The sequence below is a fragment of the Triturus cristatus genome, chromosome 1_2 (genome assembly GCF_964204655.1).
Source record: "Triturus cristatus chromosome 1_2, aTriCri1.1, whole genome shotgun sequence".
Taxonomy (NCBI): Eukaryota; Metazoa; Chordata; class Amphibia; order Caudata; family Salamandridae; genus Triturus; species Triturus cristatus.
In genome coordinates, this window is record NC_140580.1 from 40,518,999 (window position 1) to 40,535,829 (window position 16,831).

At 47.8% G+C, this 16,831-nt stretch overlaps 1 protein-coding gene across 3 annotated transcripts in view; it reads left to right on the top strand.

Annotated features, from left to right (window-relative positions):
• Positions 1-16,831, top strand: part of IPO9 (importin 9) — a 595,516-nt gene that overhangs the window by 387,628 nt on the left and 191,057 nt on the right. For all 3 annotated transcript variants that reach the window (XM_085600586.1, XM_085600577.1, XM_085600596.1), the window contains 2 exons: positions 2,752-2,885; positions 12,310-12,429. In XM_085600586.1, the coding sequence (XP_085456712.1) occupies positions 2,752-2,885; positions 12,310-12,429 (254 nt within the window). The remainder of the gene's footprint in view (positions 1-2,751; positions 2,886-12,309; positions 12,430-16,831) is intronic.

The window sequence follows — 16,831 nt, forward strand, 5'->3', positions numbered from 1 at the left end:
CCAGCCACCGGCTCACACAGACCAAACTGCATGCCACACTCCCTTACTTGCTCATCAACACCCGTTTGCTTACCAAACGCACCACAAATATATGGAACCTACAGCATGATCACATTCCTGACCTACTCTTTCTCATGGAAACATCCCCACCAGCAAAACAGCACGAGCCCGGAGTTGGTGTAGTCATCGTTTTCAAACATATCGTCCGCTACATCACCTACACGGACACTCCTATCAGCTATATGTAACACCTCATGCTGAAGATACGCATCACAGACAACTTCTCCCTGGGTGGAACCCTTGTACACAGACCACCATGGCCAACACCAATTTCACCAGTGACATCACTGACTTCGTCAAACCCCCTCATCAACTCTGGTACCATCATCCTTAGAGACCTTAGCTGTCACCTAGAAGACTGCACCAACAAAAATTCTACTGCCCTTTAAAAAAAAATCATAAACCTTGGCCTAAATCTGCTTGTTACAGAAGCTACTACACGTGGACCCGATTTTCCCCTCAATCCGCAAATCAGTTGACAAGCCAGCACCTATGACCTGAACAGACTATGCCCGCCTCTTTTTCAGCATACCCATCCCGCACCATCACAGACCTACTAACACCGGAACCACCCACTGCAGTTGGAAAAGCATCTCGGAAGAGTAGTAGTCTTTAGCCCTTTCCAAGCCCTGGCCAGATCACACCAGTCTCTTGCTGCAAGCAATCAAAAACTTCAACAGCTGGATCAATGCATTCGCAGACACCTTGGCCCCCCCTCAAGTAGAACCCAACGACAAGAGCCTGACCACAGGATAGCTCGTACACAGAGGAACTCATGCTTAAATGTCACTGCAAGCGACTGTAGCACAAATGAGAACAATTCACTGCAGATAAAGACCTCTTCAAATCAGCCCTAAGATGCTACCACCAACAGATACAGACCACCAGTTGCACAACTCTTACAGATCGCATTGACGCCAGCATTAACAGCAGCAAGGAAATCTTCGCCATCTTAGCTTTCCTGCACCTCCTGCTGCCTCAAGCAACACCACGCCTTCTCAAGACCTTTGCAACAAGCTCTTGGAATTCTAATGTAACAAAATCATATCCATATAACAGCAACTTGGACCCTGAACCGGACTCCTTCACCGTTGCAACTCAACTTCCCATCCTAGCCGATGAACGAACCGAAACATTGTAGCCTGCCGTCTCATATGACGAAATCTCCTCTATCATAAAGACCATCCCTGAGGGCTTGATCTGACCCTTGCCCCCCCCCCCCCCCCCCCCACTCACGCCTTCACCAGTGTACAGCTACCGATCAGCGAAGCACTAACACTCATCCTCAATGCTTTCATTGACTCAGCCATATTCTACAAACCCTGGAAGTATGCCACTGTCATGCCCCTGCACAAGAAACCCTCCGCTGACCAAGCCATGCTTTCAGACCCATCTCTCTAATATGCCCGACAAAGACCTTTCAGAAACTAATCAGCCAATGCCTCACTGACCACCTTACCAACCACCAATTCCTAAACGCCACGCAGTCAAGATTCTGGCCTCTTGGTTTCCTTGATCCTGCTTGTGGACCACACCAGGTGGCACACGAAGACTCTGCAGTGGGAGCGGAAGTCTCAGTGGGCTAAGCACCAAGGCAGCCATGGGTGCAGATTATCACAGACAACACACCTATCACGTGTTACTGCATCAAATGAGGCAGAATGGGGTCATGGGTTCTGTGCCGGGAGGTTCTATGCTTCTGCAAGTGACTGAACGCTCGGGGCATTTCCCTGATCGCCCAACACCTGGCAGGATTTTCAAACGCCAAGGCGGATAAACTCCGCCACCGGTGTCTAGCAGCTCACGAGTAGCAATTACACTTGGAGGTGAGACAGGGTAGCTTTCATCAGTGGGGAGAACCCTGTCTTGATCAATTTACCACTGCAGGAAATGCGCAGTGTCCTAACATTTGCACGTCGATGTTCCCAAGGCAGTCCTTCAAAGGAGACTCCTTCCACCTGCATGGGGGATCAGGAATACTGTATGCTGTTCTGCCCAGAGTGCTAAAAAGAAATTAGGGAAGACCTGGCCCAAGTCATACTCGTGGCTTCGGACTGGGCAAGGGGTGTGTGTGGTAACATGTGACCATAGCATTTGTCGTCCAATTTGGAATTCGGCTGCTCCCTCTGGAGAACCTCCTATAGCAACAGTGCGGGGTCCTGCACCAGTTTGCACAGACTCCATGTATTAATCAAACCAGAAAATACCAGGAAGATGATAGACTTTTTCTTCGTCTGTAGCTCTAGTTGTCTGTAGGCATTGCCATGCAGTGGTGAATTCTGTCTGGCTGAAAGGAACTACTAGCTGAGGGACTTAAGTTGTTTTTGGATGTTTGTGCCAGTGTTTAGAGAGGTTTGTTTCTCCTGCCTGAAGCATTTATTTTTTTAATTCATGTCCTGCTGAGGTTAGTGGAAGTGGTATGTTTAATTGGAGTGGCTTGAAGCTGTATCCTTTTGAAACCATTGTTCTTGCTTGAAGATGGCTTCACACAGTAGCTACAGCAGCGGTGGTGGCTTTCTTCAAGTCCTCAGGTGAAGGAAAACAATCTCTTGAGACCTGTATCCAATAGCGTGGGAGTGAACACATGGTAACTAGTGCTTTTGTAAGTACAGTTGACTCTGCAATTGTTAGTTTAATATACTGTGTATGTGAAATTTCATAAGATTTTTCTGTCTCCCATTTTTCTTTTAGCTCCGTAGCTTTGTGCAAACTCTTACAGTATGGCATCAATACTGATGATAAGCGGCTACAAGACATCAAGGTGAAGGGAGAAGAGCTGTTTAATATGGAAGAGGGAATTCGCACACGTTCTAAAACTGCTAAAAGTGAGTGCTCCTTTTGAGTTACTGGTCGCAGTCTAGCACAGGTAAATAATTATCGATCCTCCTGGATGGAGGGTATTCATTTCACCATGTGATTCTAAAAACAATTATATAGATATATATATATATTTGTAGAGAACCAATGTTACCAAGTAAATAATGATCTTATAGAGACTTCTTGCCACAGTTCCTCACGTTTGAATATCCCCAGATGGGTTTTCAAGTACCCCTCCGTTTCGGTAGTTGGCAGAGTTCGGTTCCGCATCGGCGTTGTCTGTGTCGGAATTCACCTCTTTAGGCACCACCTTGGCGTGCAGACGTCCATTCTTTCCTTTCCACAACAGATAGTCCTGATCTGGATTAAGCTACCCCTCAGTCACTTTTTGATTGGCTTTTTTCAACTTTTTGTCAACCTTTTTTTCTGAGATCTTTCTCCTGGAGTGAGGATGTCACCTAAAAAAACGGCTGGTTCCAAACCATGTGGGGCCTGTCACAGGCACATTTTGGTGACCGACCTCCCTTGCGTTTGTAGCGCCTGTAGCTGGGACACGACTTCGAGGTGTTTGAGGACTGCTGCGTCTTGCGCCTGAAGGAACTGAGGACGTGATCAGTCAAGCTGCCCAATGTCAGTCGACTCTGCGACTCTCTGGGTTCTGTTCTCATGGGAGGGACCGGTCGCTGAGCCCCTTTTGACGTTCGTTGTCACATGTGAAGTCTTCGGGGAAGTCCCACAAGCATAAGAAGTTGATGTCAAAACACTCTTCCAACTTCCTCGTGTCCGTCAAAGTCATCCAACGAGACGAGGAAGTATCGGCACTCTGGGCCCTGCAAGTCGGCAGGGTCTGAGCCTTGAGTTTTGAGGCCCTGCGCCTCATTTGTGGGTGGCCCGGCCACTCTGGAGCGCCTTTGGTCCCCATAGGCTTTTGGAGGGGCCCCTACTGAAACTACAGGCAGGTTTGTCCTCTGCACCAGTTGGGCCCCAGGGATCCCTTGGTGGATCTGGAGCAGTGCAGTTGATGAAAACCTTCCTCTGCGCCTCCTCCCGTGCTAGCTCCACCAACCACCCTAGGTGGCACCATCCCCTTTGTCATACCAGACTCTGACGTGGGGCCGAATGGACGTTGTCTGATGCTACGTCCGGCGCCGACCAAGAACATTCTCTCCGGAGTAGAGCCAGTGCCTTATTTCATGGCTAGGCCTGGAGAGGGGGACATTTGGGTGTGGTCTTTCGACCCTTATAAAGAAGAATCAGTAGAGGAGGACAACTGGTTTAAGGATCTGCATGAGACCAGTGGGTTAAACACCTCACCTGACACTGGCCTGGTTTCCCCTCCTACTTTGGCTACAGAGGAGGGAGCCTCTTTTGATATGGTGGTGCGCAGGACGGCTGAGGTCCTAGACCTTAACCTGCTCAGTGGCAGTCAAAACTAATGGTTCGAGGCATATGAGCTGCAGATTGTACACTTAGCATAGATCGCCATCTGGTGTTGGGCCCGGATGTTTGCAGTTTGTTTTTCTTCTTGGACAGTCTTTGGAAGTCACGAGTTTGGTGACTCCTCCTTCGGTCCGTACTGCGCATGGGCTTCGGCTCCATCCTCAGATTGTTTTTTTCCGCCATCGGGCTCGGATGTGATACTTCGTGCTCCGGCTTCGAACTTCTACGGTTCCAGCCTCGACGGAAAATCCTCGATTCTTCGAGTTCCTTCATCATCTTCATCTCTCGAAGCGGCACTTTCTCCATCCCGTTCATCGACACCGGCCTTCGGGCCCTCCGCGACTCCGGTCCCGGCCGATGGAAAGGACTCCGTTCAAAAAGTGCCCAAAATGTGGGTCTAAATTTCCCCACACCGACCTCCATCAGGTGTGTAACCTTTGCCTCTCTCCGGAACACGAGGCTAGAGACTGCCCCGCCTGCAAGTCTTTTCGATCGAAGAAGACCATCCGAGATCGAAGAGCTCGACGCACCATGGCGCACTCATCCTCCGCAGCTCCACCGGACATCTTCGGAGACGACGCCGAAGCTTCGGGGCAAACACACACCGAACAGGAGGAAGACGTCGTCAGCGCTTCCGAGGCCGACGACTCCGACGTGGAGGACATTACACCAGCGCAGCGGGCCGTGAGTAATATGCCCCCTCCTACCCCCACGCCGAAAACCAAAGAGACTCAGGTTACTCCCTCGCCTGCCGGCCTGGGCAAAACCAAAACCAAAACTTCGATCACCCCACCTTCGGGCCCGGTGTCGAAGCTCCCAAAGTCTCATGGCAGCTCGGGATCGAGCCAGCCGACACCCGGTGCCGAAAAACAGCATCCGGCACCGAAGACTGCAAAATCCAGCTCGACTCCGAAACCACCGGTGCCGAAGCCTGGACACTCGGTGCCGACCAAACACAAACACAAATCTGTCGGCACCGATGCTCCGGCGCCGAAACATCATTCGACGCCGAAACACCCGGAGACCTCAAAAAAGCATGGCGCACACAGACCATCGAAACCCCCGGTTCCGAAATCACCGGTGCCGACAGACGACTCGACACCGTTGGCTCTGTTTACACCAGACCCTTTACAAAAGACTTTGTCCAAAGATCCTAAGACTGGGCTTTTGACTTTAACTACCAAGAAAAGACGCCTTGATGCTCCGGCTCCTCCTCCTCCACCCAAAAGGAAGGACTCTGCTACTTCTCCCCTCAGAGTGCCCTCCCCACTACCGCCTCCCCTACCCCCTCCACCTCCTCCACCACCTCCACCTCACAGGTCTCCGCCACCTGTACCTCACTACGATCCGACCCCATCCCCAGATCCGGATGATGGGGATCCGGACAATTACCCGGTGGACGCCCCAATGGATCCCACTCCACCAGGGACCCCAGATCCATGGGAGGATTACAATAACCCTGATATACCCAATGTACCTCAGGACGACTTATACCCATCAAGACCGTCTCCTCCAGAGGACTCCTTAGGGTTTCACCATTTAGTGCAGAGAGCAGCACACTACCATGGGGTGGACATGCACAGTGAACCAGTAGAAGAAGACTTCCTACTGGATACATTTGATATACAAGACAAATCCACTTCCATTTTACCCATGCTTAAGGGTGTCACCAAGCACGCTACAGAGGTGTTCAAAGACCCTGTCAGAGCCAGAGTACTGAACCCTAGAATAGAGAAGAAGTATAAGGCGGCACCCACAGACCCTGCTTACATCAAGGGCCCTGCTCCCCTAGATTCCCTAGTTGTCTCCACAGCTAGAAAGCGGGCTAACTCCCAATCCTCAGGAGATGCCCCACCGCCAGACAAAGAATCTAAACTTCTGGACGCGTCTGGTAAACGCACCGCCTCCCAAGCTGCAAACATGTGGCGCATTGCAAACACACAAGCACTGCTTGCGCGATATGATAGAGCACACTATGACGAACTAGAGGCTCTTATGCAGCACCTTCCAGAAAAATACAAGCACAAGGCTCATGACCTGATACAGGAGGGTAAACTAATTACAAACACCTCCATTAAGTGTGCCCTCGATGCAGCCGACACTGCTTCTAGGGCCATAAATACCAGTGTCCTGCTTCGTCGCCACGCCTGGCTCAGGATCTCAGGTTTCAAGCCTGAAGTCCAGGCATCCATACTCAATCACCCCTTTGACCAGGAAACACTCTTTGGGCCAAAGGTAGACGAAGCGCTGGAAAAGATGAAAAAGGACACAGACACAGCAAAGTCTATGGGGGCACTCCAAACACAAGCCTCCAAACGTTCCTTTCGACGCTCGTCCTTTCGTGGCACAGGCAGAGGCTCCTCCACCGATAACGCCTCTACCTCCTACAAGTCCCCTCCTCAAAATACCTTTTCAAAGGGCAATCAGAGAGGTGGTTACAGGGGTAACAACAATAAGGGCAGGGGCAAAACCAACAACACCCGTTCTGCCACCCCCCCCGCACAATGACTCCCCTCCGCTCCCCCCAGACCATTCCACTCCGGTCGGGGGCAGACTACAAAACTTTATCCACGTATGGGAGTCCATAACATCGGACAAATGGGTAACCCAAATCATTCGGTCAGGGTACTGTCTCGAACTAACATCTACCCCACCCAATATCCCACCAAGGCACCGTCCAATGTCTCAAGAACATTCCACACTGCTCAAACAAGAGGTACTCTCACTCCTCCAAAAACACGCTATAGAGCAGGTCCCCGTCAATCAACAAAATCTAGGGGTCTACTCCCTATATTTCTTAATACCAAAGAAAGACGGGACCCTCAGACCCATTCTCGACCTCCGGCCTCTAAATGCCTACATACACTCAGACCATTTTCACATGGTCACCCTACAGCAAGTCCTCCCACTCCTCTGCCAGGGAGACTTTCTCACAACCTTGGATCTGAAAGACGCATACTTTCACATTCCAATACACCCCTCTCACAGGAAATACCTCAGGTTCGTGGTGGACGGGCAACATTACCAATTCACGGTTCTCCCCTTCGGGGTCACCACCGCACCGCGGGTGTTTACCAAATGCCTAGCAGTAGTAGCAGCACACCTCAGACGTCAACACATTCACGTCTTCCCTTACCTGGACGACTGGCTGATAAAAGCCGCGTCCTACGACCAATGTGTGCAGCATACAAACAGCACCATCCAACTGCTCCACCAGCTAGGCTTCACGGTGAACTACCAAAAGTCCCACCTCATACCATCTCACACAAAGCAATATCTCGGGGCCACTATAGACACCTCCAAGGGTATTGCCTATCCAAACTCAGCCAGAATCACAAGCATTCAAGCCTTACGCAAAACATTCCTTCCTCAACACTCTCTTCCAGCAAGAGTGTTTATGAAGCTCATAGGAATGATGGCGTCTTGCATCTTCATAGTGCCCCATGCAAGACTCCACATGCGTCCACTTCAAGAGTGCCTAGCACAACAGTGGAACCAGGCCCAGGGTCAGCTGACGGATCTGGTGTTGGTGGACGGCCGCACACATCACTCTCTGCAGTGGTGGAACACCACAAACCTTTCCAAAGGGCGGCCGTTCCTGGACCCGGTTCCTCAGGTGATTCTAACAGCGGACGCATCGCTCTCCGGCTGGGGAGCGCACCTCCTACACCTCACCATGCAAGGTCTATGGACGCCACAGCAAAAATCGCTCCACATCAACCACCTGGAGCTCTTGGCGATCTTTCTAGCCCTAAAATCTTTCCAAAAACAGATTTCGGGCAAAGCAGTCCTCATTCGCACAGACAATATGACTGCGATGTATTATATACAAAAACAGGGGGGGACACACTCTCCCCAGCTCTCCCGCTTAGCCCAGAGCATATGGAGATGGGCAATTCCCCAAAACATCTTTCTCCTGGCACAGCACGTTCCAGGCGTACAAAACACCATGGCAGATCTGCTCAGCAGACAAACACAACAACTACACGAATGGGAACTGCATCCACAAGTTCTTCACCCATTCTTCCAACAGTGGGGGCATCCTCAGATAGACCTCTTCGCCACCCACGAAAACAAAAAATGCCCAAGCTTCGCCGCCAGATACCCACACCCATTGTCCAAGGGCAATGCGATATGGATGAACTGGTCAGGCAGATTTGCATACGCCTTTCCACCTCTCCCACTAATTCCATTAGTGGTCAGGAAGCTACAACAGCACTCCCTCACACTCATTCTGGTAGCTCCGACGTGGGCCAGGCAGCCGTGGTACACCACGCTACTACAACTGTCAGTGGTACCACATCAAAAATTGCATCTATCCCCATGCCTCCTAACCCAGAACCATGGAGAAATCAGGCACCCGGACCCAGCTCAGCTCAACCTGGCGATCTGGCTCCTGAAATCCTAGAATTCGGATACCTTAACCTTCCCCCTGATTGCATGAACATCATCATGGAAGCCAGACGTCCTACCACTAGAGCATGCTATGCCGCAAAGTGGAAAAGATTCGTAATTTACTGCCGTAACAATACAATCAACCCTCTAGATGCATCCATACAGCACATAATATGCTATCTGCTCCATCTTCACAGGTGTAACCTGGCATATTCATCCATACGCCTACACCTAGCAGCGATCGCTGCCTATCTACAAAACAGGCAGCATTTATCACTCTTCAGAGTGCCCGCTATTAAAGCCTTCATGGAAGGCCTTAAACGAGTAATTCCTCCCAGGGCACCACCTTCCCCTGTATGGAATCTAAATTTGGTTCTTACACGTCTAATGGGTCCGCCCTTTGAACCAATGCACAAATGTGAGCTACAGTTTCTCACCTGGAAAACAGCTTTCCTTGTAGCTATCACTTCCCTTAGAAGGGTTGGTGAAATACAGGCGTTCACCATACAGGAACCCTACATACAAATGCATCACAGCAAGGTCATACTTCGCACAAATCCGAAGTTTCTGCCCAAAGTCATTTCCCCCTTCCACCTCAATCAATCAGTGGAATTACCTGTCTTCTTTTCGCAACCCCAATCTGTTGCAGAAAGGGCCTTACACACGCTTGATGTAAAAAGGGCGTTACTATACTACATACAAAGAACGCAACCCTTCAGGAAGACTAAACAATTGTTCGTTTCCTTCTCTCCACCACATAAAGGCAACCCCATTTCAAAATCAGGGATAGCTAGGTGGATTGTAAAATGCATACAAATTTGCTATCAAAAGGCAAAGAGAACATTATCTGTTCCCCCTAAAGCCCACTCTACAAGAAAGTTAGGGGCTTCTATGGCTTTTCTAGGGAATATACCCTTAGATGACATCTGCAAGGCAGCCACATGGTCTACACCGCACACCTTCACAAAACACTACTGTGTAGATGTGCATTCCAAGCAGCAAGCTAGGGTGGGCCAGGCTGTACTAAAGACACTTTTTCAAACAGCTGCAACGGATACCGGTGGTCGCCGCTAGGGTTGGGTACTGCTATATAATCTATGCTAAGTGTACAATCTGCAGCTCATATGCCTCGAACGGAATATGCTACTTACCAGTATGCATCTGTTCTTGGCATGTAGAGCTGCAGAGTTGTACACGCCCACCCGCCTCCCCGGCTACCTGTATCCGTTCCAGTACATCTTATTTAGATACAACACATGGGTTTCTCACTGTTATTACTACGCTCCATCATTTCCCTGTTGGCGAAAAACAATCTGAGGATGGAGCCGAAGCCCATGCGCAGTACGGACCGAAGGAGGAGTCACCAAACTCGTGACTTCCAAAGACTGTCCAAGAAGAAAAACAAACTGCAAACATCCGGGCCCAACACCAGATGGCGATCTATGCTAAGTGTACAACTCTGCAGCTCTACATGCCAAGAACAGATGCATACTGGTAAGTAGCATATTCCTTTTGACGGATGTCCTTCAGGTGGGAGTTTCCCCCTCAACTTTTACTCCCATTTAATGAATTCCTTACGAACGTACTACTTGGGGCCTGGTCTAAGCACTGCACAGGGGCTCCAGTGAAAAGGACGATTGCATGTGGCCATCGCCCTGCTCCTGGGGCTACCAGTTTCCTTACCCAGCACCCCCCACCCCCCCCCCCCCCACCCCCCTCTCCGAGAGCTTGGTGGTCGAAGCCTCCTTATCCTACATTCACCCTTGTGTGTTCCTTACCACTCCACCAGATAGGGAATCCAAGAGGCTGGACCCCTTTGGTAAGCGAATGTTCTCATCCACCAGCCTGTCACTTTGGTCAGTAAACATCTTGTGCCTATTGGGCCATTATTCCGATAGTCTTTGAGATTCAGTTGCGCAAGTGCTGCCTATGGTCCCAGAGAAGGACATACTCTCTCAGGCGGTTGGTGAAGGGAGAGATGCATCAAAGTTCTCCATCAGATGTGGACTTGACACAACCGACTCACTAGGCAGATGGATTTCATTGTCAGTTGCCTTGCGGCACCATGCCTGGCTCAGCATCTTGGTTTTCGGGGGATGTGCGTGCTGCCCTTATGGACATGCCCTTTGATGTCTCTCACCTATTTGGAGACAATGCAGGTTTAGTGCTTGCATGCTTAAAGGACAGCAGAGCTACAGCCAGGCCTTGGGGCTGTCTGTGCCCCTCATCCACCTCAGTGCACCTTCCTCGTCCTTTTCGTGGCTACGGAAGGGGTCTCCAGTCCCGCCCATTCCCTCCGAGCCAAACAAGGTTTCCTAGCCTCCCCCGGGTTGCCACTGCCTCCAAGCCCCTTTAGTTCACCCTCAGACCATCATGGGTAAATGTCCTTCAACACATCGCTCAATCCTGAAAATTTCTACAGAAACTTGTCTCACGCAAGACATTTTTTGTTTTATGCAAACTAGTTCCCTTCAGGAAAAGTGTGAACAGTGTTATGCTTGCTTGAGTTAAGGTGTTTCATAAAACTTGCATAACATGAAATTGTGCACATTTTGCAAAATTGTCCAAGATTAACTAAACCTTGGCCAGGGTCTACCTGTTATTGGAGTGCTCATGAGCACTGTTTGGTAAACATGACTAACAGGTAATTCTGGTCTATCTGGGAAAAATTCAAGCATACAAATCTCTATGAAGGATACCAGTGCTGAAGAACTGTAGTTCCATCTAGTAAGTTTCTCATTTCTAGCATCCAAGGACCCACAGTGCCATTTTGCCTGCGCTTGTATGTGGACCGGGTAACTGAGTATTTCTGAAAGTCAGAAAGAAAACCTGCCTTGTATGTTGTTTCCTCCAGTTACAGTTTCCCTTATTCCTTAAATTGATTAACACAGTACTGTAGATTCTGATAGTCCTAGCAGGCTGACAGACACTTATCTCCTGTAATGTAAGATGGCTAGAAGCCATGTGTTTAAATTCACCCTCCTCCTAAATCTCTGGCTCATGTGACATGATCCAACAGTCCTATCAGCTTAAGGCAAATATTAGTGTGCCTCTCCTTACTGCACCCTGTCCATGTGCCTTTTCCGTTCAACATTCTGACTTTTATTGATCCATTGTGGAACAGCAGCATTTTGTTTGTCGAGGGAGTTAGGAAATGTATCCAGGAAATCTAGTATGGTGGGAAATGAGATGAAAAACATTTGGTCTGACAACTCGAAGACATTCTAAATTTGTACACTCCTTTTGTAACAATGTGGAGTGGTAGGAGAAGGGTTCTGCACCAACACATTTCATAGAATACTTTCAGGAAGTCAATATGAAAAGGCAAATCTGACTTTCACAGAAGTAGTAGTGATTGTAGTAGTGATTGCTTCAGTGATCTCAGCTGTCCAAACAACGTTAATTTAGGATTGTGTTGAATTGTGATATTTTGACTTACTTGCAGTTGCTACCTTTGTTGTGGGCCTTCTGGTCCTGTTTCCATATCCAGAATGAGCACTAGGTTGTTTCTTTGTGCGCCCAAAGAGTGTGTTGGTCTCTGCTTCCCCATTAGGAAACTGCATAATCTAAATCTTCTTCCCCTTTTCACGTTAACAGATCCAGAGCGTTGGACAACTATTCCCCTGCTGGTGAAAATCTACAAGTTGCTTGTCAATGAGCTTTCAAATGCTATGGAAGCTAATGCAACACGACAGAGTGCAGCAGAGTGGAGCCAAGGTATTGCAGTTTTTATATTTAATGTTTTTTTTACTATTAACTATGCTAAATACTGGCGTATTGCCAGTCGACACCTGCCCACCTCGAATAGTATTATTGCATGCCTCGCTTTGACTTTTATATGCTTTCCCTTCACCAGTGTCCTTCCTCTTGAAGTATTCTAACATATTTATGCTCCATGTACCATCATTGCAACAATCTGCATAACCAGGAAAGAATTGCACCAACATCTCATGCTTGATTACACATTCTAAATTTGGCTGCTCTTGTCCCTTTGCTAGAGAGCCACTGAGTTGTTCCCTGAAGCAAAATATTTTACATTAAACACACCTTAATTAGGATTCTAATGATTACAGGAGGGTCTGGTTGTAGAAAGTCTCCCATGTGATAATCTCAAAACATAGACTAAGTCCTAGTCACCTAAGAAGGCATAACCTCAGAATAATTTCCATAATCTAATAAATCATTTATCTAGATCTTGAGCATTAAAATACAATTATGCAAGCGGATTTTCTCAGAATTAGCGTTAGTTGAAAATTGATTTTAAGTCACATGGATGGAAACACGACTTACCTTTTGCTACTGCTCTGCTGCATTGCTCCCTCCTAGTGTTCATCCTGTGACATCATCTGACCATGAAGAATATTGGTGCAGCAGCCTCCTAGAGCTCCCTGGTGAAGCCATTCAGGGACCACTAGTGCAACCAACATGGTTGTGATTTCTAGATTGCCACAGATTACTCTGTGGCAATCTAATTGAAAGAGAAAGCCTGGGATCTGCTAAGGGCTTGGTCGTCCTTTATCTTATATCTAACTATTTTTCAAATTGCTTTCTGCTTTGCTTGCCGTCTAACACCACTGTTTGTTGCACAGTATCCTCTTAGGCTCTCCGCCTTCAGACCTCCATAGTCTGCTTTTCTTCCACTTTAGCTGTGTGCCTAGCGAATGAGTTGAGCTGGGTAAAAGGGTGCAATTAATATTAATTTCCATGGCAAGATTATTCACATTTTACTTTGCCAAGCATTGTATCTTTTTAGAGGTTCATATGTTTTAATAACTATAACTAGTAACATGTAAAGACAGATTTCTTTTGTTCCCATCTTTTAAGGTTCCGCTTTTTTCGTTCTGGAAATTGAAAAAATCAAGCATGTAAATTCAATCTGTTAACAGATAATTTTCTCCTGTGAATCAAATTCACCTCTTTGCAGTTCTATGTCAAATGTGTGCAATATTGCGAAGTCCCATTCATCCCTGGGGTTTTTGCATCACTCATTGTCCATGTCCTTGCATATTTTCACTTAAAGTAAGTCTTGTTTTGAGTGCAGCATTTTTCTTCTCCAGGAAATTTTTATTTATAGTCATAAGCACTGAATTGACCTGACCACACCCTGGACGCGGAGTGCTTTTTACGAAAATATACTATTGGAGAGGGGATTATTATCTGGTGCGATTGTGAGACCTCACCATGTAATGTCACAATCTTTATCAGGTTCAGTTAGGTTTCTTTAAGAAAACCTTTTTCTCTGTCCTTAAGAGCTATGGCACAGAGCAGTCACTCTTAAAGAAACAAGTGTAAAACATTTAGAAGTAATAAAACCGTCCATAAGTAAGCAACACAACACAATAGAAATCGGCCGCTAATTGATAAAAATAGCCTATTTCTATCTCAAAATAAAAACCAAGACAACAAAAATCTATTGAAGGTTACTGGACATATGATTTTTCAAAGGTAAGTAACTCAATGTAGTTCTCTTTTAAAAAATGTTTGTAGCACACAGGCTACAACAGCTTCTTCTCTTTACTTCGACGGGCCACAACGGGTCTGGGGCCAGTCACATGGACCACTTTGGTCCAGAGAGACAGTTACCTGTCAGGGTCAAGCAGTCTTAGAGTCCTTAGTTTACTTTTCTCCTTTACTGCTGTCCAGTTAAGTGGTCCTGATGCTGGGGATGCTAGACATGCTGGGGATGCTAGACATGCTGGGGATGCTAGACATGCTGGGGATGCTAGACATGCTGGGGATGCTAGACATGCTGGGGATGCTAGACATGCTGGGGATGCTAGACATGCTGGGGATGCTAGACATGCTGGGGATGCTAGACATGCTGAAGAGATGCGGTGAGTGTTTCCGGGCCACCATGGTATCCGCAAGCGTCGGGGGTCAACTGTGGATTCAGAAATTGATCTCCCACGTTGCAGCAGAATAGTCTAGTTCAGGTCCAGTCACAACTGGTCTCCTGGTTAGAGCAGCCAAAGCAGTTGCTTACAGGTTGGCAAATCTGTTCTTTCACGGGACAAGGGTCCACTCTGGCTACGAGTCCCACTGACTTGAAGACACCTCAGAAAGGTCAGGACTCCCAGCAGTCACATTAGAGTCCAGTGGTGGTCAGGTGTTCCTGGGCAACCAGACTTTTGGAGTGCAAGGTTTCTTAGGTTCTAGTGGTCCTAAAGTTTAACAGGAGGCTAGTCAACTAGACCTTCGAGTCATCTCTACCGTCCTGGCACAAGTGGAGCTCTTTTCCATGCGTGGGCACAGTAGGCACAGTCCAATTAGAAGTCCTTCGGGTTTAGCAGGTCCATTCTTTAGTGAAGCCTCTTTTAGCTGGGTTCAGGTAGCCAGCATGGCAGTTTTTCTGTTTTCTTTTCAGTCTAATAGTTATGTGAGGTTTGTGTGTCTCATGTTTCTACAATCTTGGTGTTTCTGGGAGGTGAAGGACTCACTAGCCAATGAGGAAATCCTTCCCACTGCTAATCACTTCCTGAGGATTTGCCCACCAAACAATCACAGAATACCGCTAACCAACTCTAAAGTGGTGGAAATCTTCTTCCTTTGTGAAGAGCCTTGGGCACACCTGGGGTTGGACCCAGTTTAATGAGCTTCTCCTTCTGGAAAACAGTTACTCAACATGTTTTACCCCTCTGGATGGCAGCCTGTCTGCCTACAATAGGAGCAGGCCTGTAGAGACGTGATCGTGATTTGCTTCACTGAGGTGGTAGTCTCTATGAAGCTAGGCTGTCTGTGGCCACCACCCAGTGGTCATCATGTTGGAGGAGGTCACACCTCCTCCAGCTAGTAGTTCCCTCTGTTCCATGTTCCTGGGAGCGCTTGACACTTCCTAGCAAGGGGGCAGCATGCTGTTTCGGGTGCCAGTTGCTGCAGAAATACGGGATGTGGTACTGGAGGTTTGGGCAACAAAGTGGTGACTTTCCAAAGAGACCTTTCTATTAAAAGCTAATTTAGATCCGATCTCAACAATGAGTCATATTTAATGTAATGATTAATTTGATACCTCTGAGTAATATCTTTGTTGTTCCATTTAGAAGTTAGCACTCAGCACGGAGGCTAGTGAACCTCAATGTTAGCTAATAGGACACTCCGCCTTGCTAGAATGAAAACTGCAATTTTGTGTTTTCACTCGGGCCTTGTGAAACACCAAAGCAGCATGCCCCTTTTTATTATGCACCCTGCCTGGGGGGCTACCAATGCCTTTCCAGGGGTGGCTTTTTAATATAATAAAGGTTGTGACCTGGCAAAGGGTTTATTTTTCCATGTTGAGTTGACAGTCTTAACACTGCCTGACTAGGCTTCAGTGGAAGGCCTAGAGTCACCTTTTCACTTCTGTCACTGTAGTGCTGCAGTCCGTGAGTGACAGTAAATTTACTTCCCTTTGTTGCCTTTTTTTAAACTTTTTCTTTTACATTTCCTCAGTGTCATACATGCATATCCATTCGTGGTACAGCAATGGAAATATCAGTGATTCCCAGAAAATACATCACATAATTTACATATGTTCTACAGTATGTCCCAGTGAGGTCAAATTAACTTGGTGTGGAGGGTTCAATGGTATTTCGCAGCACTAGTGTAGTATCAAGTTACTCTGTGTGACTTTTGGTGTGCACTCCCAGTTTCCCATAATATCTCGCACTGTTCATTGGGAAGCTGGTGGTGTGCTTGATTGTTGGCTGTAAGCCCTCGTATCTAGCTCCCTCAGGTAGTCCTGCAAGGGCAGCCAAATATCTTTGGGTCTAGATGTGAGGGGTTGTTCGTCTGTGAATATTCCACTGTGTGTCACAATACATCCGACTTTTGATCCAGTTTTCTAGTGTGCGACTCTGCCTCCTGCCCCAGTGCAAGGCTATTCCTCTCTGCCAACAGCAGTGCTATCGCCACATACCTGCGGGACGCTTCAGGAACATTTCCAACATGTCCCAGTAATGCCATTAGTGGGGAAGGTGTTATTTGCAAATTCGTCATTCATGCAAGTTCTGCAGAAATTCGGTTCTAGTATGAAGCCAGTTTATCACAGGACCAGGACATGTGTGCAAAGTCTGACGTATGTATGTGACATTTGGGGCAGTGCGAAAAACTGGTAGAATCTGAGCAGGCCATCAGCACTGTGATG